Source organism: Scardinius erythrophthalmus, assembly GCF_964197995.2.
Source record: "Scardinius erythrophthalmus genome assembly, chromosome: 5".
NCBI classification, from domain to species: domain Eukaryota; kingdom Metazoa; phylum Chordata; class Actinopteri; order Cypriniformes; family Leuciscidae; genus Scardinius; species Scardinius erythrophthalmus.
Genome location: NC_138225.1, coordinates 44307705 through 44332416, shown reverse-complemented (window position 1 = coordinate 44332416; position 24712 = coordinate 44307705). Strand labels below are relative to the sequence as shown.

General features: G+C 38.2%; 1 protein-coding gene across 1 annotated transcript in view; it reads left to right on the top strand.

Moving 5' to 3' along the window:
* Positions 1-24171, top strand: part of acaca (acetyl-CoA carboxylase alpha) — a 71258-nt gene extending 47087 nt beyond the window's left edge. The window contains 17 exon segments of the mRNA XM_081365257.1: positions 509-664; positions 1712-1858; positions 2126-2395; positions 2495-2592; positions 3082-3202; positions 3647-3757; positions 7027-7170; positions 7243-7363; positions 7949-8045; positions 9053-9149; positions 9925-10060; positions 10139-10316; positions 12867-12979; positions 15381-15535; positions 15745-15915; positions 19156-19292; positions 22804-24171. Coding sequence (XP_081221383.1) covers positions 509-664; positions 1712-1858; positions 2126-2395; positions 2495-2592; positions 3082-3202; positions 3647-3757; positions 7027-7170; positions 7243-7363; positions 7949-8045; positions 9053-9149; positions 9925-10060; positions 10139-10316; positions 12867-12979; positions 15381-15535; positions 15745-15915; positions 19156-19292; positions 22804-22930 — 2379 coding nt within the window. The 3' untranslated portion in view covers positions 22931-24171.
* Positions 24172-24712: the final 541 nt, after the last annotated feature.

Below are 24712 nucleotides of genomic sequence, written 5' to 3'. Positions count from 1 at the left end.
TTGTATATTTTTATAATATGAAAAACAATTATATTGAACATCTTGATATTCTATTCATCTTAAATTATTTTATGTATATTTATTCTTTTATTGTTTATGAGAAAATTTTCAGTCTTGTGACCAAACATTGTACATTGTACATTGTTCAATGTACAATCTGCTGTTGTAGTAAGGCAGAAGTTACACACTAGGTTCAGTAATATCATTCTTTAAAATTTTGGCGTTCAGTGATTTGCCATTGTGCTAGTTCACAGTTTCGTTTCATTTGTCAGTGATGTGCTGACTTTTCTGTCTAAATATAAAAAAAGAATTGAGTTTTTAAAATGTTTGCAAATCACCTTTAGTCATTGTTACATCAACTGTCCGTCTTTTTTGTTTCCATCATTGGGCAACTGTCATCTGTTTGTCTATATGCGGGGATATATTTATATTATTTTTGTGGTTAATTGTATAACTTTAACTCTGCCTGACTGGCTGACTCTTTCTTGCCCTCCATCTCTCTCCTCAGATCATGTTCCAGGCGTATGGAGATAAGCAGGGTCCTCTTCACGGCATGCTCATCAACACACCCTACGTCACTAAAGACCTCCTGCAGTCCAAACGCTTCCAGGCCCAGAGCCTCGGCACCACTTACGTCTACGACTTCCCAGAGATGTTCCGTCAGGTATCGTCCACAAGCTGAAACAGTAGTCTAGTGATGGCTAATATTTAAGAAGCTCAAGATTTGATTTGAATTCAATTCAGAGCATCACATTGCAATTACAAAATGATTAATGCATCTGTACATCTCAATTTGTCAACAATAGTTGACAAATCATTAGGGTGCAAATATTTTGCCATAAAACATGCAAAAACAGCCAATCTATCTAAAACTATATATATATATATATATATATATATATATACACATATACTGCTGTTCAAAAGTTTGGCATCTGTAAGATTTTTTATATTTTTAAAAGCCTCTTCTGCTCACCAAGGCTGCATTTATTTGATTAAAAATACAAAACACCCCCAGTAATATTGTGAAATAGTATTACAATTTAAAATAACTATTTTCTATTTGGATATATTTAAATATAATTTAATCCTGTGATCAAAGCTGAATTTTCAGCATCATTACTCCAGTCTTCAGTGTCACATAATTCTTTAGAAATCATTAAATATGATTATTTGCTGCTCAAGAATTTTTTATAATTATCATCATTGTTGAAAATGGTTATATAGTATTATTATTATTAGTATTTATTTTATTTTTACAGAATTCTTTGATGAATAGAAAGTTCAAAAGAACAGCATTTGTCTGACATAGAAAGCTTTTGTAACATCATGCACTACTGTTCAAAAGTTTGGGTTCAGAAATAAAATAACTCAATACTTTTATTCAGTAAGGATGCATTAAATTGATCAGAAGTTGCAGTAAAGACATTTATAATGTTACAAAAATTCTATTTCAAATAAATGAAATAGTACTTTCTATTCATCAAAGAATCCTGAAAAAAAAATGTACACCACTGTTTTCAAAATTGGTAATTGTTTACGAATAAATTCTGAAATCTGAGAAAGTATTGCATTGCACCTGTAAATAAAAAAATTCTTTCATGTTTTTAATTTTTTAAAGAGCACTTGAAATATATGAACATAAATATTTATTGTGATTTCATAACTTCTTACTATAAATATTTCTGAGTGATTAGTTTCTTTTCTCTAGTCTCTAAGGAAGTTATGGCAGTCCATGGATGCACACGCCAACTTACCCAAGTGTCCTCTTCCATCGGAATTGCTCACCTTCACTGAGCTGGTTCTAGATTCTCAAGGTCAGCTGGTGCAGATGAACCGCCTACCTGGAGGAAATGAGGTTAGGTTGCACCATCTTAATGATACTGGCTAACTGGCAAAATATTTTCCTTATCCTAAACACAACTATGCACTTCACAACTTCATCTTAATTTGCGTTATCTTGCTCCTTTTCAACAAACCATCACATGCAGTACACTTTGCACACTGTAGGGGGCCCCTTTGCTTCTTAAATGTTTGTGAGGCTCTGCAAGCATTGATTTAAAATGAATTTATTTGATCACAACTTGCTTAACACTCATGATTCTTCAATTGTCTGATTCACTAGATTGGCATGGTAGCATGGCGGATGACTATCCGAACCCCTGAGTACCCGGCCGGCCGTGAGATTATCGTGATCAGCAATGACATCACACATAAGATCGGCTCCTTCGGGCCACAGGAGGATGTCCTGTTCCTGCAGGCTTCAGAAATGGCTCGGGAAAGCGGCATCCCGCGGATCTATATCGCTGCCAACAGCGGAGCCCGGATCGGCCTGGCAGAGGAGATCAGACACATGTTCCATGTGGCTTGGCAAGATCCGGCGGACCCATACAAGGTCTGGAGTGGCTCCAGGGGAAGGGATCAGAGATCATTAATTTAGTGATTATCTTTTGGATGTGTGTCATAATCATTGTGTTTTTCTGTTGATTCATAGGGCTTTAAGTACCTGTACCTCACACCTCAGGACTATAAGAAGGTGTCTGCGTTGAACTCAGTCCAATGTGAACATGTAGAAGACGAGGGAGAATCCAGGTGAGTTACTTATTATCCCATAAACAGTTGTTTAGCTCAACTTTTTCAAAAAATAATTGTAGGTTTCTTTTTTCGCAAAAAAAAAGTGTACTTTATTCTGCACAAAAAGGTTTTCTGCACCAAAAAAAAAAAATTGTTCCGCATTAGCAATTTACACCCTGTGTCTTATTATCCATTGGAAGGATCACTAGTTATATAAAAATGTAAAAAATATATTATATTCTTCTGCCATTTAAAAATAAGTTTCTTTCCTACTTCCCATCAATTCAACATTACTGGCATGCTCAGTTGCTGAACACAGGATAGGAATTGTTACTTCTTTTATATCTGATATTAGAAGTCATTTTTGCTGTTTAGTTTCAATAAGTGGTTCGACTGGAAGGAAGTTTTGAGTTGTGAAAGTAACAGGATATTTACATTGTACATTTTTCTGTCATTGATTAAGGATTAAATAAATTCTCCTCTAATGGAACCTGTGTGTCTTTGCAGGTATAAGATCACTGATATCATTGGTAAAGAGGAGGGGTTGGGTGTGGAGAACTTGAGAGGTTCTGGCATGATCGCAGGTGAATCATCGCTGGCGTATGAGGAAATTATCACCATGAACCTGGTATGCTGACAGAACACACACACTTGTTACAAACCATGGCAAATATTTGGCAAAACATTTGGAAAAGTTCCACCTTTGAATACTCATAAAAGCGTATAAGCAAAATGTTTAGTAAAGCAATACTGTTCAAAAGTTTGGGGTCAGTATAATTAAATTGATCAAAAGTTATAGTGAATACATTTACAATGTTACAAAAGATTTCTTTTAAACTTTCTATATGTCAAAGAATCTGAAAAAATATGTTTCCACAAAAATATTATAATATTCCAGTTATTGTAATAATATTCCACAATATTACTGTTTTTACTGTTTTTTCAAATAACTGCAGCCTTGGAGAGCATAAGAGACTTCTTTAAAAAAATGACAAACTTACCATCCCCAAACTTTTGAACGGTACAGTATATAATAGTGTTTCTGAGCCTCTGTGTCTTCGGTGGTCCTCAGGTGACATGCAGGGCCATTGGAATCGGAGCGTACCTGGTGAGACTGGGCCAAAGAACCATACAGGTGGAGAACTCTCACATCATCCTGACTGGAGCTGGAGCTCTTAATAAGGTCAGCAGCCGTACATAAACGTGTTTTGTATTTTGTGGTTTAGAAATAGAATCCACCACATGCCAACTTGTGCCTCCTCGAAGCAGTTTTCTTTTGCCTAGTCTGCTTTGTATATTTTCAAAGGTCTTCTCTGTTTAGTTGCTGCTATGAAAAATGGCATTTGCGCATAAATTATCTATTCACTCAGCTGATAAGGGCACTTTAATTGGCCTCTCTTTTAATTGTGTGAAGTAATTTGATTGGGCCGAGGCAGGAATGGTGACAGGGTAGCGTGAACTCTAAAAGCCTGGTGTGCGATCAACTATGACCCAAATAAATGAATCCCTAATTCATGCAATTACCACGACTGCATTACAATATGACTTTTATGAATCAGCCAGTTTCTTATTTTACTGGTGACAGGGATTGGTTGTGGTCGGCTGTGCGTTCAAGCATGTGTCAAAGGAACAGTTCACCCAAAAATGTAAATTCTTTCATCGTTTATTCACCCCTCATGTCATTCCAAACCCACGACTTTATTCGATAAGACACAAAAGGAGAAAATTTGTATGTACAAAGTGTGTACTGGTAATGTTTTTATTACCATGCAATTGTCTTAATTTTGGGTCTAGTGATTTCAAGCTTTAAAAAAGGAAGAAAAAGCATCACATGTGCCTTATTGGGAACAGAAATTAAATCAGAAATAAATTTTCAGAATGAAAACTGATATCACTGTATAAAGACAATGAAAGTCAATGGAAAGTCACCTGCCATGATTGAAAAACAAACGTGCATGTGTGCGTTTCTCTAGGTGTATAATTCACCCCTCAGTGATTGCCATCCCCCCGCATCTCTCTCTCTCTCCGTCTCCTGTCATGATGCTGCAGCTCCTACAGGAATAATAGAAAGAGAAGCGTGAAGTTGTTATTTGCATAGAAATAGGTTGATGCCTGGGGCTGAGACCGGGGAGGCACTCCCATAATATTCCTCTGAGAACAGAATTGAGCACTTCTACTGCTGCAGATATCCCTGTCTCGCTCTGCCTTTCCACCATCACTCTCTGCAGCAGTCCAGATTGGGGTTGGGAACCAAGAAACAGTTTTTATTCAGAATAATTTCCCATTAGCAGTTTGTGAATGTCTATATCCTTTCACTGGTTTGGACAGAAAACGGTATTCAGATATTTCAGGCACGGTCATGATTTGCCACGTCCAGTGTCCGGTTGTCCTCTCTGGAACCGCAGGAACACCCCAAATATTATCATCTGTGTATGTCCTTTACAGTCCTATTACTGAGTTAGTTAGATCAGAACCATGATCTGCTCGTTTACGAATACCGATGATGAGCATCGCAGGTCTGCAAGTGATTCTGATTGTTGTGAAGACATCAGTCTCAGAGTTGTTTTTGTGTGGATGTTCCAACCTCAGTGATTCTGTCACCGTTGAAGGTATGGAAGAGTTCAGTCTTTTATTAACCACTGGAACAAAAGGGAAGTATGCCACAATAAAAAAACATATAAGTTTGGAGTTGAAGTCAAGGGCCAGACAAAAACTAGGTTCCCTGCATTCCAGATCTGAATCTTATAGACCTCATGGACTCAAGATCCAAACCAAGACTGACCCTAACAAAGAAGTAAAGTTGAAGAATTTGTTTTATTGAAAATCAAACAATTTACCTTTTAAGCATTGTGTTTAGTTTTCTTGCAGGGCAAGCAGAAATCAGAGAAGCCGAATAGTGATTTTCTGTGCCACTAGCGGCACCAAACACACAATTGCAAAAAATCTGTGAAAAAGGTGTCCTGGACACACACATTGGACATTCACGCCATATACCATTGTTCAGCCAAACTGGTAGTCCTGCTTCAAACTCGTGCCATTCATTGAACCAGAAGTTGTCAAGGAGCTCAAAATAAGCAGAAATGCTTCACAGTGTTTACACTATTTATGGCCTGTGACACCACAGAAACATTGCATTACCTCTACAGAAAGCATTGTGTGAATGAATGGTGGAAGGAAGAAGAAATCTGAGTATTGATGGAGTCCCAGAGGCATAAATAACCCCTTACTCTCCCGCACTGACCACTCAATGACACCGTCATTCTTCCCGGGTCCCTGACAGCATTGAGCGGAAAGCAGACTCTCCTCAGCCTACAGCACTGGACTGACTGCCTGTGTGATGGTATTGATCCGCAGCCCCAGGACCTCCGCTAGCATCGTGCCATTACACACATCTTGCTTCCTAGTTCTATGATGTTCTTTCTCATGTAAGAAGCACAAAGAACAGTTAGTGACATTACTTTTTTGATTATCAACATATTGTAGTTTATTCTGGCCAAGAATCCCCCAACCAGTCTATTTCCAAGGTGTCACCATCCATTTTATTATGACCCTTTCTGACCTTTCAAACAATTCCTATGACAAAGTTGAAGTTCTTTGGACTTGAATTGCAGGCAACTTGACATCAGGGGTAGCGCTATAGTTTGACTCTTGAATCCATAGAGACAGTTCATATTTTTTTTTTATGTGATGTTTAAGGGCAAGGGTTAATATGAAATTGATAGTTCCACAAAATTAGACTGGTGTGGAACCAAGTTATTGCTAAATCACATAATGGCATATCAGTCTCCGTTAGTTCTACAGACAACACTGAAGAAATTTCTTTAAAAGCTGTTTAGACTCAAGACCTCAATGTACTTCAAACAAAATGAAGAACGCATGGTTGTAAAGTCATTTTGAACAAAATCTATCCAAAACAAAGGTCTTCGTTTCAGTGTTTCTAAACAGATCATCAGTGTAGACTTTCTGGAAAAGTTAACGCTGGCTGTTAATCACTTTCGAATTGCCATCGGTTCGTGAGGATTGTTTAATAGGTGCGTGTGCTCTAGGACTCCATCTTTGATATGGAAATCTTTTCAGGTTTTCTTTTCATTTATTCACTCGTTCAACATTCCCAGCAACGTGACTGGAGGTGAAATGTTCGCAAACAGTACACCGTTGCACAGCTACATCAAACTTTGCCCCTGAGTGATAAGTGTAGAAGAACTTTGCCAAAAATATATTGGGGCCTTAACTCGTCTTCTGACTTTTACGGACAAAACTCTGCAACCAAAGCATAATGTGAAGTTCTTGAGGATATCTTGGGGATATATTTGCACTAACAGCCTTAAAATGGTTGCGTATCTGGTTTGAAAGTGTCTTTTGTGTGAGCTGTGCTCTCCAGTTTTTGTGACTCCAGTACTTTGTATGGCAGCCAACCATTTACTCATTCACCTTTTTGCTCTTTCTCTTCAGGTTCTGGGTCGAGAGGTGTACACCTCCAATAACCAGCTAGGTGGAGTACAGATCATGCACAATAATGGAGTCACGCACACCACTGTGTGCGATGATTTTGAGGGAGTGTTTACGTTACTTCACTGGCTGTCCTACATGCCGAAGGTATGCAGAAAACACTGTGACATGTAACCCGGAGAATGTGATTTCGAGTCTAACAGTGCTATTTTCCTTCAGAATATGTCCAGTCCTGTTCCAATGCTCTCTGCTAAAGATCCCATTGATCGGCTAGTGGAGTTCATTCCTACCAAGGCACCTTATGACCCACGCTGGATGCTAGCGGGACGTCCCAGTCTGAGTGAGTGGATGCTAGAACCCTAATTCAATACAAGTACAGCTGTATTGACTGCATCTGTGCCACGGTGCCAGTTACCACAGGTCTGGTTATACCGTACCAATGTGAATGATGTGGGTGAATTACAATTAGAGTATATTATCACTGATACAGAAACTTATTTACTTACTGTCAAACTTCTGTTGAACTCAGAACATAGGATTTGTTGATGCTTCCTACAGCGATATCTTGAGTTTTGTGTATTAATTTGTGTTGAGGGATGTGTTGTTAGTTGGGAGAAGTATCCAGTAATGGATGGCTGTGGTCTGAGGGTTTATGTTTGAGGCACAGCACTAGGTCTCTCCTCTCAGAGATAAGACACTCTGGGATATATGGAGTGTTTTTTATTGGCGAGACAGATTACACATCACTGTAATTACCACAGTGAGGTGGGGAGATATCGAGAGTGGGTGGCAGGGAGAAGAATCTTTGTCTCAGTGCTGAGACGGGTCTCAGTGTAATTGAACGGTAACCTCTTCCTGCAGCAGCTTCCCCTCGGTTAAGATTGGGTGCTAATGCAGCTCTGATGGTCTCTCTCCTTCCATACAGACACTAAGGGTGCGTGGGTGAGCGGGTTCTTCGACCATGGCTCTTTTCTGGAGATCATGCACCCGTGGGCACAGAGTGTAATCGTAGGACGGGCTAGGTAAGTAGCAATTATCAATACAGCGGCCCCAAAAGTATTTAGACTCTTATGCAAATCTTAAAATTGTATGAATGTCATTGCAGATGCCACTTGGTTTGATATTTTGTATAACAAATGATGCTACTGTAGAACTGACCTTTTAAAAAAAATATGTTTTCTTGAAAAGTGTGCTTATGTTCTCTTTCTTAAAAATAAATGCCACATGCAATGACATACATTTGGAAATAGTGATTTTTCTAATGATTAACCATACAATCTCAGGCTTTACACTCCTCAGTGAACTTGTGTTGACCTCTGACCTCAATGCCTAAAGGGCAGCGTTTGTCTATTGGAAAGGTCTTGGTCTGATAAATGCACTTTGAAAGCTCCTGTGGGGAACATTAGTTTTTCATCAGTCTTCTACTCAATTCTCTTTTAGTTGTCTAACACAATACAGACAATGATTTTTATTTTTTTATTTTTTTGTCTGCATGAAAAGCTTTTTTGTATTTGCTCTGTTATTTTTTTTAGAGTTATTTTAAATGATTTCAGTATTTTAAACTTAAATATTATACAGTATTTTATACATCATTGGAACCTTTAATGTTATTAATTTTAAATGAATCACTAATAAATTAAGAAATGTCAGTACAAAAACTAGTTAATTTAAATAAAAATTGCTATAAATTGTTTTAAAAAATGCTATATATTTATAAAATATTTTGTTTGAAAGCCTTACTTTCATTGTTTACATTTTCATTTGTGTATAAGACAGAAATTTTATGTAAATATTTATGTAGTTGAACTAAACATGTTTCAAGAATATTTTGATGTAATTTATCTTATCCTTCACCCAGCTGAATATGTATCATAAACATTACAATATAATGACACTTTAAAAAAAAGAAAAACGTTTTTTCAAAAAAAATTTTTTTTTTTTTTTTTTTTCAAAAATTTTTTTTTGTTATTGGTGTGTGTTTGTTTTATTCTGTTCCTTTGTAACAATTAGTCATTCTTGGTAATTGAAGGTTGGGCGGGATCCCGACTGGAGTAGTTGCAGTGGAAACCCGATCGGTGGAGCTGTCAATCCCAGCAGACCCAGCTAATCTGGACTCGGAAGCCAAGGTGACCACTTAGAAACACTTCCAGACTCTCAAGCCTTGTTCAGACTGTCAGTCAAATACGATTTTTGTGCATATCCGATTGGAATCCAGTCGTAGCAAGTGTGAACGGCAAAAAAATCACATGAAATGCGGTTTGTGGTTTGAATGTGGTTTGAAATCCTATTCAAATCGCTTTTCTGGAAATCAGCTTCAGTCTGACCGCTCTGATTGGTTTTTGCATGGTTTATGTAACTTTCTCACGCCACATGTCAGACGTTGTTATAGGAAATATGCTGAAAGTCGCTGCATAAACAAGGTTGTGTTGCTGCTAAGTGCCTGTCGAGCTGAAAATTACAACAGCTTGTAAATGGAGACATGTTTTGAGACCGGCGGAGATAAAAGCACGGAATAAAGCCACGCACACCAGCCTCCTGCGTGTCTGCCACTGCCTCAGAAGACGCCGATATCCAGCACAGCAGCAACACATTGTCATGTTGTAAATAAGATAACATCTCTATTGCAAACCCCTCCACATTGCTGTTGTTGTTTTTTGGCATATGCCTACCAACGCAACGTCATTGCCATAGAAACCAATACAGATTATCTGGCAAATGAAAGAGCGCCACAGGTCACCCACACCGGATCTGCATAGTTGCGATACATAGTGTGGACAGTCAATCATTTAGACCAGATTCCAGTTGGATACACAAATTATCTGATAATCTGGCAGTGTCAATAGCCTCAGTCACATGATTTCTGTCAGAAAGATGACCAGTGTTTTGTGCTGTTTCCTATAGATCATTCAGCAAGCAGGGCAAGTGTGGTTCCCTGACTCTGCTTTTAAGACTGCACAGGCCATTAAAGACTTCAACAGAGAGGGGCTTCCGCTAATAGTGTTTGCCAACTGGAGAGGCTTCTCTGGAGGGATGAAAGGTCAGTGATATGGGAAGAGAACTGGTATGTGCTTTAGTGATCTGTGATGGTCTCTGCTAACACCTCTCCTGCCTTTAGACATGTATGACCAGGTGCTAAAGTTTGGAGCATATATAGTGGACGGGCTGAGAGAGTACAGACAACCAGTGCTGGTGTACATCCCACCACAGGCGGAGCTCCGGGGAGGATCATGGGTCGTCATAGACCCCACCATCAACCCTCGCCACATGGAGATGTATGCGGACAAGGACAGCCGGTAAGAATTAGGATGTGGAACAAATGCTTTTTTAATTCTTTTTTTTTTTTTGTCAATGTACATTGCACCTTTTTTACATTTTTTGGAAACATAACAGTAAGCACTGCGTTAAAACAGAAAACAAAACACATACACACAAATGAATAAATAAAAATAATAATAAAATGAAATGGTCATGGACATAAGGGTTTGTGACGGTTAGTATATAACCGTGAGACCGACGGTTATAGTTGAACACCGTCATTAGATCTCTATAACCGCCAAAACCGTGTTATTAAAATATTTTTTACAAACATTTTTTTATCATAGAGAATGTTTAAACACTAATTAAAAACAATTGTTAACAGTCTGTGTCATTAATGGTCTACGTCGTTTCCAACTGTATTTGATTCTTTGCCAAGTACCAACGCAAGTTTTGTTTTGTAAATCGTCAGACATGATTTTTACCACTTCATTAAGTTTTTCTTATATAAATAAAGATATTTTCTTATCTAAATAAATGTTTCATCAACCAATTGCATGTATTTAATAAATAAAAAGCAAATATAGTAGACAATATAATAACCGTGACATTGAGGCGCCAGCGCGCCGCGTTCACTTGCATTGCATTGTTAAAAGCCTTTCTTTAAAGCGAATTTCGTTTTGTACAAATTGTATCTTAATTTTAAGAAATGTTTCATCAACCAATTGCATGTATTTAATAAATAAAAAGCAAATGACAATATAATAAACGTGACATGGAGGCACCGGTGCGCCGCGTTCACTTGCATTGCATTGTGAACTAGAGCGCATCTCATCGTAAATGAATGAAACTCAGCGTAGGCCTATGCCTCATACATTAGCATTAAATATCTTTGCTGCATCCTTTCTAGAACAGACAAGGGCTTTCTTGCGGCTCGCATCAGCAGATCATTGCATCGTCCATAGACCGCAAAACAATCAGCGGATGGCGGGCAGGTGCGGCTTTGAAATTTGGTCAAAAAATGTTGGTGCAGATGATGAGTTTTGTGATGCGGTTGCGGATGAAATAATACCCCATCCGCGTATCTCTATCGATAACAACATTAAACACTACACAAATATTAATATTTTTTTTTGACACTATTCACATTATTCAAACTAAGTTGTCCTATAACAGACGAACATCGCAATGGGAAGGCTTTATTTGAATCCTTAAACTACATTTACAAAAACATGACAGTAATAGACAGCAAACAGTAATAAAATATGAACAAATAATCAAATTGTATCATGAATAAATACAATAGAATAAAGAGAAAAATGAAATGAACATGGTTTTAAGTTTTTCAGGTGGGTCTAACAGTAGTATTCAGGTAAGAAATACTACAGAAATTAAATCAAATGTAAAATAACACTGGATAGTTTTCATTGTAAAAATTAAAAACAGATTAATGCTTGCAATTAAAGTTCCAAAAGTTATTCAGTCAAGAGCAGGGAATGATTTTCTCTTTTGTTCTTTGATTAACATGACAGACTGCAGCAGGGTTATTAGGCTGCTGTCACTTGAAGAGCTTATGCACGGATCCAATTTACTGTTACACAACTATTTACGTTTCAAAACTGACTGTATTTACCTGAATACTTGGCAAGATGGGCATTTTGACATAATTTGTCTTTGTATTTGACCGTAAAAAGAAGCCAATTTGGTACTCGCGATCTGTTTGAGAGCTGGTTTTATGAAAGCGCCACTTACATAGATCAGTGGTGCACATGCTTTCGGCGTGAACGCGAAACCTGCGAGAATGACTGACTAAAATTTTGCGCAATACAAGCAGTAGTCAACCGGAACAAATGAGACGAGTGAGCGACAGGAGGCGGGTGTCAATTCGCAGTTGTAGAGAAGATTCAACAAAAATGTAGTTCAGCCCTCACAGATAATTTTTCATAGTAAAGAAAAATATACATAATAACTGAAAAGGTGTAGGCTGAAGCCTATGCTTATTATGCCTTTATACATAATTATTTAATGAGCGTCACTTTCCTCTCTGGATTCGTACAAAATAAACAAACAGTTACATAAGACAATTTCCAAAATTTACATAAATTATTACAAAGGTACACATATCAGATATTATTACAATAGTTTACATATGACATACACAAATTATTCATATTGAGTTATGTAATTATTTATCACCTTGTTTTTAAACATTTTCTTGAATTAACCGAGTGAAGTACACAATTTTAAATCCTTATCACAATTGTTCCATAGGTTTACCCCTTTAACAGATATACATCTATTTTTTTGTATTAGTTCTTGCCCTTACTTTTTTAAACATATACATTCTTCTTAGTTTACAATGACTTTCTCTTATTTCGAACAGCCTCTGAATACAATTTGGAAGTAAATATTTCAGATATTTCAGTATCGATACATATCGAAATTTCGATATTTTTGACAACACTACGTCAGACCTTACTAGCCGGCCAATTTGAGTGATGATGTGAGAATAGCATTGTACCAGTGTTTCAAACAGATGCATTGTAATGGCCAGAGTGAGCTGATTCATCAGTGTGTGTGTTCTGCAGTGGTGGTGTCCTGGAGCCTGAAGGCACGGTGGAGATCAAGTTCCGTAAAAAAGACCTGGTGAAGACCATGAGACGGGTGGACCCTGTGTACATGGGGCTTGCAGAAAGACTAGGTAAGTTATTCACAGTGCTCTCGCTCTCCTCTGAAATCGTATTTTGTTTTATTGGGCATGTATGAGTGTTGTATTAAAGCACATCATCGCTGCGTTCTGCTGATTGCGCCGACCCTCTCTCTCTCTCTTTCTCTCTCTCTCCTCCCTGAGGAGACGTGTCAATCACAGGGGTCTCAGATCAATCAGACCCCGCTGCTGTTCTGTACCTCCTTCGATCGATTACCCCCTCAGCAGTCACTAAAGAGGACTGTGTCACATGCAGCCATGCTGAATGATTGCCTCTGATGTGATCGATCTCTCTCAAACAGCCACAGGGTGATGGGAGATCCTGGAGAGCTCCTCGGTTGGGCCGCACTGTCGCTGTGTGATCATTCTGGCTAATTTTCTTGTGTAGAACAAGGGGTCAACACACAGATGCCTAAACAGTAGAATTGTGCCAGTGTGCTTAAAGTTGCAGTAAGCGAGAAACGCTGTTGATATTCGAAAACACTAAAACAAACACATCATGCAACACAGGCATCTCCCCCCTAATGAGTGTATACGCCCCTTACTTCTGATTGGCTACAAGTGTGTTTTGGTGCTCGGTCCGATCAACAGCGTTTCTCAGAAATCACTTACTGCACCTCTAAGCCGACTTAAGGGGGTCATATAATGTCATTTTTGTACAAGCTAATATGATTCTTTAGGGTCTAAATTAAAAGATTGTAATATACTTTAATTAAAAATTCTCATTAGTATTGTAAGAAAACACTAATTTTACCTGGTCAAGAACAGCTCTGTTTTCAGCACGCCGTTTAAGTGCATGTGTCTTTAAATGATAATGAGCTTTGCTCACCCCGCCCCTCTGTTCTGTGCGCACACTGTTTGTAGCACAATAACCATAACGCGTTGTTCATTATAAACATGGGATTATGAATTATATTGAGAACGTCATACATAGAAAACATGCCGTAATGTACCCTGAGTGTAAAAATAGCCGCATTCATCGTGAAGCGTGCAACAAGCGATTTGCAAAGATTAATATAAAGGTTAATAAAACGTTACACTCACTTCAGTTCATCTGGAGGTGCAGCAGGAACACGAATAGTTGGTACTGATCCTTTTTTCAGGAGCAGCTTCTTAGCAAATAACCAGCTTTTTACTGATCCTCGTTTATAAAGCAGTCTGGTGTGTGAAATGATTCGCGCAAACATGAAAGCATTGACGTTGATCGTGGGGAATATTCCCTTCGAAAACAAAACTCAGCCACTGCGTTCGGTGGTTCGGATTTAGGAACATCAATATGATGCCTTGTTCGTTACTACACCCAAGAACAGAACACCACAATCGCTTAGACGCCTTTCTACTCAGTGCTCCAGCGTATCAACAATGACCGCGCCGGTCCGCGCGGGCTATGACAGACAGCTCGCTCACGAGCGAGGGCGGGTCTGTGTTGAAACGCTGCTGTCAATCAACCATCGTGGGAGGGGCGTCGATTTTGTGACGTCACAAAATCGAACAGCTTGATTTGAGAGAGGGGGAAACATATAAGGAGATTTTTAAAAAACCACTGGATGGATTTTTATCATTTTATGATGGTTGTGTACAGGCACTGCCAACACACATTTCAGTACAATCAACTTGTAAAAGTGCATGTACCATTATATGACCCCTTTAAATTCAAAATGGACTTACTTTCTTAATATACTCTTTTTTACTCTTAATATACTTTTTTTTTTTTTTTTTTTTTTTACTATTCATCAGTGCATATTACTCTAAATAAAATATAGAATTGTGATGTTTCGTCAAAATGTAATAACTTGTTCCCAGTGTTATTTTAGTATCATTATATATTATAATATTTATTAATATTTTGAATTAGAATTTAAAAAAAAAAAAATTATTAGTTTTTGAATGTATCTGTTTATATTTTAAATATATTTATTAAGCTTAATTTTTATTTTAGTTTTAGTCATTTTAGTACTTAAACATTGAAAGTTAATCTAATTTTTATATTTTATTTTATTTCAGTTGATGGAAATTAGTTTAAATAGTTTTAGTTAACAATAAAAACGCTACTCGCTCCACCTCTGAAACAAAAAGATTATTACCCATAACAGCAAAATTGCTATTCAGTTGTTTTAAATCTAGTCAAAAATAAATCCATTGTAATAACTATTTTTATAAACATAAAAAAATTATTATTAAATAAAAACAGTAATTTAATGGCAGTTAGAATGTCTTGAACTTTCATGCTCACATCTGAAAAAAGTTGCCTCAAAAGTTATAGAAATATTTCAGGTGGGCAGTTGTCTTCTGAAACGGCTACATATCGGCCCGACTAATATATTGCTCTGTCCCCATTTTTAAGCTACCCATTTTTCATACATTCTACATAAATTTGCTGTGTGTGTGGTTTCAGGCACCCCGGAGTTGAATGTGTCTGAACGTAAAGAGCTGGAGAGTAAACTGAAAGAGAGAGAGGAGTTTCTGCTGCCCATTTATCATCAAGTAGCTGTGCAGTTCGCCGACCTTCATGACACACCGGGCCGCATGCAGGAGAAAGGAGTCATCACTGTGAGTACTCAACTTCTATTATAGAAGATAATAGAAGTCTTAGAAGATAATAGAAGAACTTATGCTTTTCATGCTTTTTTCACTTTCTGTTGGAACCATTGATTTTGAAATTCATATTTCTTCATTGTTGAAGAATCAAAAGCTGAAATAAAATAAGACTTAAATGAATTAAATGAATCTGGATTTGTCCTTTTATTGTTTGCGTTTAGGACATCCTAGAGTGGCCGACATCTCGGCTGTTCTTCTACTGGCGCTTGCGGCGATTATTGCTGGAAGACGCGGTTAAGAGGAAGATCCAGTGTGCTAACAGCGAGCTGACGGACGGGCAGGTTCAGGCAATGCTCCGGCGTTGGTTCGTGGAGGCAGAGGGAGCTGTGAAAGTATGTCACAAATAAAAAAAATACTATTGCTTTAAAGGTGCAGTAAGCGATTTCTGAGAAACACTTGATATTTGAAATAGACACCCAAACAAACACACCCCTTGCTTCAATGCTCCGCTCCCATGATAGTGAACATGTTATGCAACACGGGCAACCACATAATCCTGGTGCAAGTATGGAAGAATCTGTCAATTCAAGTCACCTTTATTTATATAGCGCTTTATACAATACATATAGTTTCAAAGCAGCTTTACAGTGATAACAGGAAAATGAAGCTGTTCAGCTGAAGTCAGTTCAGTGTTGATTCAGTTCTGTTGTAGAGATCATTAATTGTTAAATCAGGTCAATTCATCTATAAAGCAGTTCTGTAAAAAATGAGGTCATTATACAGCTACAGTATGTTTAGTTTTCATACAACCGCATCAGTACAGTCAGATCAATAATATTGTTGAATATTAAGTGTCCCCAACTAAGCAAGCCAGAGGCGACATTGACAAGGAACCCAAAATCCATCAGTTGACAGAATGGAGAAAAAAAACCTTGGGGGAAACCAGGCTCAGTCAGTCAGGCAGTTCTCCTCTGGCCAACGAACAAACAGTGTGATTGTGATTCAGACGGAATCACAAGTCAGAATTCAGATCGGGATTGGTAGCATTCAAATATTAATCCAGTTTCTTTAGCTTGAAGATTGGATTCATTACGCCAGTATAGAGACAGCTGTTGAATCAGCTGAGATATTCAGCATACATATAACAGCATATCTTGGTTCTGTAATACAATAAATATAAAATAAAAAAACAGTTATTCGTGTATCGAGCAGAAACAAAGCAACCTAAGTGTCTGTTCTTAGGCCTTCCCGCTCTCTAACATCTCTCCAGCGCTGGAAATCTTTTCCAGTATTACATTTATTTAATTGTTTTCAGTTGCTAACATCCTTTTGTCCAATCTGTAGTCACATTTACACTTTTCTGAAAAGCTGATAAGCATTTTTATGTAACAGATCACTGTAATATTGAGAAATAGCTGGATCCAATCTCAGTTGGAGGTGTAGTCAGGTGTTACATTACATGGACATACACAGTAATAAAGGGACTCTTTGAATTGGTTTTATTCAATGTGGATGCAGAACAACTCAGAGGAGCAGTGAGAAAAAAAATAATGTCTGGAAGAGGAATAGTTGATGGAGGGAGAGCAGTACAAGGGAGAAGAAGGTTAGAAGAAGGAAATTTGTCTTGGATGGGAGAACTGATGCAGCATCAACCCACCAAGAGTTAGGGGAGAGGAGTAAGAATGTGTGCTGGACTGTGCAACCTATGAAAGCTTATGTCTGCGATGGAATAGAAAATAAAAAAGGTCATTATGACCTTTTTATCTCACAATTCTGGCTTTTTTGCTTCTCAATTCCTAGTTTATATCTCACAATTATAAGAAAAAAAACTCAGAAACTCACTCCTTTTATACATATTTCTTCTGTGGCATAAAAAAGCTTCCATAGTAACCAAAGGTCATGTATGTTGTATTCGTTGTTGATCAATGAGTCAACTGAACCCATTTGTCCAGTGGCTGCCCTAAGCAATTGTTACTTTATTTTTTTTATGTTTCGACTGTACATTCTATAAGGTAATGCCTCATTCACTTTTAGATAGTTAGATAGTAGATAGATTTTCATAATGCCATCAATTGTTAGTATTTGGACAGTCGTTGTGCTATGATTGACTATATTCATGTTGGATAGAAAACTAGTGCTAGTGTTTTGACAGATTGATTCAATTTTGAGTCGGGTTTGCTGTGATAGAGTTAGTGTATGTAGAAAGTGTGTGTTTTTTTTAGCATTTTGAAATGTAGAGTTTGGTTTTATTTAACAAAATGTTTTTTTTTTGCCAGAAAATTAACTATTTGGCCAGTTGTGTGATGTAGGTGTGTTGCTGTGTAAAGAGTTTACCCTTCCTCCAATTATATTCCTCTGACCTAAGTAATGTCCTGCTTGCTCACTCTCTCTTAAAGGTGCTGTATGTAACTTTTTCACTCTACTAAAGCATAAAAATACCTATATTTAGGAAACATGGTAAATTAACATACTCGTTTCTCTGAAAAACACTTGTGAGTGTTCTGAAATGTGCGTTCCGTGTTGTCATTCGGTTTTTGTTTTGGTCTGTGTGATCTCCCCCACTCACTGCCGGTTCACCCAATAGTATTTCGACACCTCGGGATGCCAGTTGGCAGGAAACGCAGCGTATTGCAGACAGCAAACAGACTGGGTTCAAGATTGCAGATTCCACACAACCTAAAAAGCCTCGATATCCATCTAAAAACCTCTATGACAGAGCATATTAAAACGCGGATAAATCAACTCATTAACTTACTGTGAGTAAGTCTCCTTGGCTTTCATTGTCAACTGCGCTCGTTCCTGTTGCGTGTCCTCAAACAACCCGCATGACCGTCGAGTCTGAGGAGAAGGGGGCCGGGGAGACAAGGATCTCCGATATAACTCTAGCTGTCATTCTTACAGACTGCACTTTTAAATCGCTTACTGCACTAACAAATCTCCTCTCCAGATCGCCAACAAAAATCTTGTGAAGAGTTTGGAAAATGTGACCAAAGTATTGAGAAATGTGTCTTAGCAATTGTAAAATTAAGTCTTTCTTCTACTGAAGTGGATTGTGGACCAGGGAATATATGACAATTAGAAATGATCGGAATGGATGAGCTCTCCCGAGCTCCGACAAGGCCTCCGAAGAGTCGCCACACCAGGTCCTGGAGCAATGCCAAGTCCCCAGGGCAGGTTAAAGGATCTGCAGAAGACGGTGTCTGGACCACTAATACATTAGCCCAATCTGAGCGAGCTATCTTAAGCTACAATTAATCTCCACCCTGCCACGCGCAGATAGCAGAGCAACACGCTGTTTCTTAATTAAAAGCAAACGGATTAAAAATGATTAATATGGGGCATTAAATGTTCTTGCCGACTACAAGTGCTTGCGGTTTTTAGAAGCACGGAAGCCCATTAATGCCTCGACAAATCTTCACAAGCACAAGTCCAGCTTTGTTTTTAGATCAGCCTGATGTTATCAGTCTAAGCCTAAACGAAGAGCCGTCGATTAGGATTGTGATTTGGTTTTCAAATAGAAACATTGTCAAAGTTTGTTTGGCAAGATGTTTCAAGCGAGCTTGAGGTGTTTAGAACTTTTTACTTTTGTTCTTTATGTTTATGTATTATTTGTGTGTGTGTGTGTCTCTTAGGCATATCTGTGGGACAGTAATGAGGATGTTGTGGAATGGTTGGAGAGGCAGCTGGCAGAGGAAGAGGGTGCCAGATCCGTCATCGATGAGAATATCAAATATATCCGCAGAGATCATATCCTCAAACAAATCCGCAGGTAACATCCAGACACCAGCCTTAATGTGTGTGTGTATATATATATTTCAAGATTCCAGAACTTTTAAATAATTTTAAGTCATTGCTGTGATTAACTCTCCTGCCGTTTTTTTTTTTTTTTTTTTTAAGTTGCCAGCCACCGCCAGCGTTTTTTACCATTTTCACAAAACATTTTATGTCCCCCAGAATATTTAGTTTTATGAATATCTGAACATGCAAGATTTCAAAGGAAAGAAGACCGCTGCCTAAAAAAAAAAAAAAAAAAAAAGTTTTATTCTAGCTTCTTTTTTCTTTTTTTTTAATCAAAACTTGAATGTGGTTTCATAAAAAAGCAACATTTTGAGCAAAAAGTTTGAGAAAGTCATGTTTTTGTCAGACTACATCTGGATCAGATTCAGAACAATGATCAAAACATAGATGGAGTAAATCGAGTCCATCAACACCCCTAATGCTTGAACAGTCCTGTAGCTCATCCTGAGTCTACTTTCATTTAGTAACATTAGGCAGTTTTGATATACGCTTTTTAATGTTGATGATCGTGTTATTTTGAATATGCATGATTACACATGATAGCGCTTGTTTCTGCTATTTCTTCGCACGTATTTTAATCAGGAGATTCTGAACTCTTTCAGAAAACACGGAAAGCTGGAAATTTCTGTCAATGGCGGGGAAAGAGTTAACTAATCAGACTCAGTTTTCCAGGGGATATATATATATATTTATAATAAATCGATATACAGTGAGGAAAATAAGTATTTGAACACCCTGCTATTTTGCAAGTTCTCCCACTTGGAAATCATGGAGGGGTCTGAAATTGTCATCGTAGGTGCATGTCCACTGTGAGAGACATTAGCCGCTTTCCGACCGGAGGAACCTTTTCACAGTTCCTAGAACTATTGGCTATAGTACCCGGATGTCGGCGTGTTCACACCGCAGGAACTAGGAACGATTTTAGTTCTAGGAACTCCATTTGTAGGAACTAATTTAGGTCCTACTTCAGAGTAGGGTCTAAACCAGCACTATAGGAACTGTCTGTGACGTTAGTGTACGCTGATTGACCGAACGCACGCGGAACACCAGCACCCGCCATTTTTAAAACACCTATAATGTAAACACATTATAGCCTATATATTTACTCCATAAACTAACTATACAAACATGGAAAACAGTGATAGATGGGTCTCTAAACCTTAAATGCTGAAGAGAAAATCCAACGCAACTTTGAGGGGACCAAGCCAAACATGATTATGTAGGCTACTAACCTTTTTTCATATACTGTCTACTTTCTATAACAGTTCTGTCTAATAAGATATTAAACAGTACTGTGTTAGACAGATCGCTAACTAATAAACACAGAGAATGCGAGCATTGTTTGCTCTGGCGTTCTCAGCGCCGCCAAAATTAAGGTCCGTCGCGCCGTCAAAATAAAAGTCACCGTGCTTGCGTCACTCCCTTACCCCTCCTACCAGTTCCTATGGCCACTTGGCCAGTGCGAACGCAAACAGCAAAACCGAGTTTGGGGGAGAGTAGTTCTTAGAACTGTTTAGAAGTGGACAGTTCCTAGAACTAAGTTCCTAAAACTACTTGGTCGGAAAGCGGCTATAATCTAAAAAAAAAAAATCCAGAAATCACAATATATGATTTTTTAACTATTTATTTGTATGATACAGCTGCAAATAAGTATTTGAACACCTGTCTATCAGCTAGAATTCTGACCCTCAAAGACCTGTTAGTCTGCCTTTAAAATGTCCACCTCCACTCCATTTATTATCCTAAATTAGATGCACCTGTTTGAGGTCATTAGCTGCATAAAGACACCTGTCCACCCCATACAATCAGTAAGAATCCAACTACTAACATGGCCAAGACCAAAGAGCTGTCCAAAGACACTAGAGACAAAATTGTACACCTCCACAAGGCTGGAAAGGGCTACGGGGAAATTGCCAAATGGTCCACTGTCGGAGCAATCATTAGAAAATGGAAGAAGCTAAACATGACTGTCAATCTCCCTCGGACTGGGGCTCCATGCAAGATCTCACCTCGTGGGGTCTCAGTGATCCTAAGAAAGGTGAGAAATCAGCCCAGAACTACACAGGAGGAGCTGGTCAATGACCTGAAAAGAGCTGGGACCACCGTTTCCAAGGTTACTGTTGGTAATACACTAAGACGTCATGGTTTGAAATCATGCATGGCACGGAAGGTTCCCCTGCTTAAACCAACACATGTCAAGGCCCGTCTTAAGTTTGCCAATGACCATTTGGATGATCCAGAGGAGTCATGGGAGAAAGTCATGTGGTCATATGAGACCAAAATAGAACTTTTTGGTCATAATTCCACTAAACGTGTTTGGAGGATGAAGAATGATGAGTACCATCCCAAGAACACCATCCCTACTGTGAAGCATGGGGGTGGTAGCATCATGCTTTGGGGGTGTTTTTCTGCACATGGGACAGGGCGACTGCACTATATTAAGCAGAGGATGACCGAGGCCATGTAGTGAGAGAATTTGGGGAACAACCTCCTTCCCTCAGTTAGAGCATTGAAGATGGGTCGAGGCTGGGTCTTCCAACATGACAATGACCCGAAGCACACAGCCAGGATAACCAAGGAGTGGCTCTGTAAGAAGCATCTCAAGGTTCTGGTGTGGCCTAGCCAGTCTCCAGACCTAAACCCAATAGAGAATCTTTAGAGGGAGCTCAAACTCCGTGTTTCTCAGCGACAGCCCAGAAACCTGACTGATCTAGAGAAGATCTGTGTGGAGGAGTGGGCCAAAATCCCTCCTGCATTGTGTGCAAACCTGGTGAAAAACTACAGGAAACGTTTGACGTCTGTAATTGCAAACAAAGGCTACTGTACCAAATATTAACATTGATTTTCTCAGGTGTTCAATTACTTATTTGCAGCTGTATCATACAAATAAATAGTTAAAAAATCATACATTGTGATTTCTGGATTTTTTTTTTTAGATTATGTCTCTCACAGTGTACATGCACCTACGATGACAATTTCAGACCCCTCCATGATTTACAAGTGGGAGAACTTGCAAAATAGCAGGGTGTTCAAATACTTATTTTCCTCACTGTATATATTATGTATGTATTTGCACTGATAACAGTTCAAGTGCAATTCCAATTCTTTACTAAATTGTATGATGTAAATCTGAAATTTGGTCACTATTTGATTAAAGTTTTTGCACGATTCATAATTCGGTAAAAAAAAAAAAAAGCTGATACAAATGCAAGTGGATTTAAGAGACCAATGCCTCCACACCAGAAGTACATTGGGGAACTGGATTTTATGGATGCCTACTACAATTGTTTGCTTACTAAAATAACTTTATATGCCAATATAATTGAATTTTGGAAAATAAATGGTCAATTCATTTTATTAAATCACTGCATTGAATTTTGCAATGCAATGCATTTTTACACCCGTATTTATTCACTGTTAAATTCATCTTGTGTTTTTAAATGAACACTTTTTTTTTTTTTTTGTTATTTCTTGTTTCTTAGCCTGGTTCAAGCTAACCCAGAAGTGGCTATGGACTCGATCGTTCATATGACCCAGCACATTTCCCCCACGCAGCGTGCCGAGGTGGTCCGTATCCTGTCCACCATGGACGCCCCTGCATCCTCGTAGAGCCCTGTCAATCATCTCAGAGGCCTGATGTTACTGGAAACTGGAACAAGAGGAGCCAACATGGCAGTGCCGTGACTTACTTCACATTGTTGGCTATGAATCTGAAATAAGAGTTACAGCAAAGATACTCTGTGTTAGTACTTATCAATGCACATAAATGCGCACCTTCAGAAACACTAAAGTAAAAAAAAGAGAAAGTACTAGTGTTGTCATTTATAGTTTTGCAGTCTAGTCAAGTGCACTTTGAGACTTAGATGAACGGAGACCAATTATAGAAACAAGCTTCCCAAAGCTGTTAGAGGATTTCACTTCTTTTTTTTTTTTTTTTTTTTTTTTTAAAGGCAGTAGATTACTTTGCAAGAGAGAACGTTTGCAATTTCATAATCAACTTTATACTTTCTACTACAACAGTCAGGCTATAACACCGGGCCACTCTAAGAACGAGCCATGTGACTAGATCACTCCTGCTTCGCTGGTTATAATGGGTGTGATGTAGCTGTTGTCGTATAAATTGCAGTTTAGGGGCAGTATTATTCTTCACATGCAGGATGGTCCATTGAGCCATATGACCACATCATTTTGACTGTGCTTGTTTCATTCGTTTAACCAAAAAATAATATAAAAAAAAAAAAAAAAATGTCAATCCACTGGTGTTGTACTTATATGCTGTTGTTATTTTTTTTTTAGCATAGATAAAATATCATGAGAATATATTAATAACTTATTAAACAGTCATCTCTAAAAACAACATGGTACATTATAATGCAAGTGCGTAACTAGAACATTCAACAAACGTTTAGGTTAGTTGAATTTGATTGTTACCATATACATATTCTGGAAAGACTCACCAGGAGTGTAGTGTAGAAATGTACTAAAAGCAAGCAATGGAGGGGGCAAATGATACTTGAGAGAGGTGAATAGAGTATTATACACGATCTAAAGATGCTCTGTTGTATCCTTAGTGTATCATTGACATGATGGTTTGTAGCTACTACCGGAAAACCTCAAGCTGCCACTACTGCTTGACTCAATGAAAGGTGAAAATCGTGTCAAGTTTGCTGACATGCTGTGACCCAAATGGGTGATGAATTGTCTCATGTATCTGTAAGCATTGTTAAACATGTTACTGAAGTGATCTGAAGCTGTCTCTCCATGTTCAAAATGGAGAATTTCCTGTTTACTGTGGCAAACTGTGATTGCCTCTGAATATTAACTGAATAAAATCGAATTATCTTACATGTACTTGTAGAGGCACTTTCTTGATTGATTGTACAGGGTCATATCATGAAAAAACAACAGGATTTTCAGTTTTATAGTACATGCTTTCTGGTTGAAGTGGTGTGTTTATCCAGACCAAGATGCCCACTAGACAAGCTGAGAGCTGTGCTGGCATGATAAATAGAGCTGCTTGTCACTTGCTTAGCAGGGACGTCCATGTGCTTGAATGACATGTCTGTGATGTGTGTGAAAACAAAAGGGCCAAGTACCGAACCCTGAAGTACACCAGTGGTTAGTTGACGTGAGTTAGGCACCCCCTCCTCTCTGAAATGCCCTGAAGGGTCTACCTGCGAATTTGACTCAAACCAGAGTTTGGGCTCCCCAGTTTGTTACATCTTTCGACAACTAAATCACAATGTAATGTGGGAAATAGGCATTGTTACTCATTTACAACCAAAATGCTAGCTATTAATGATGGGTTATAGATGTCATAAATATACAGTAACAAAAACAGTTGGTTTAAATATCCGGATGTTAAATAATAAGGATCAGAGAGGGTGGAAA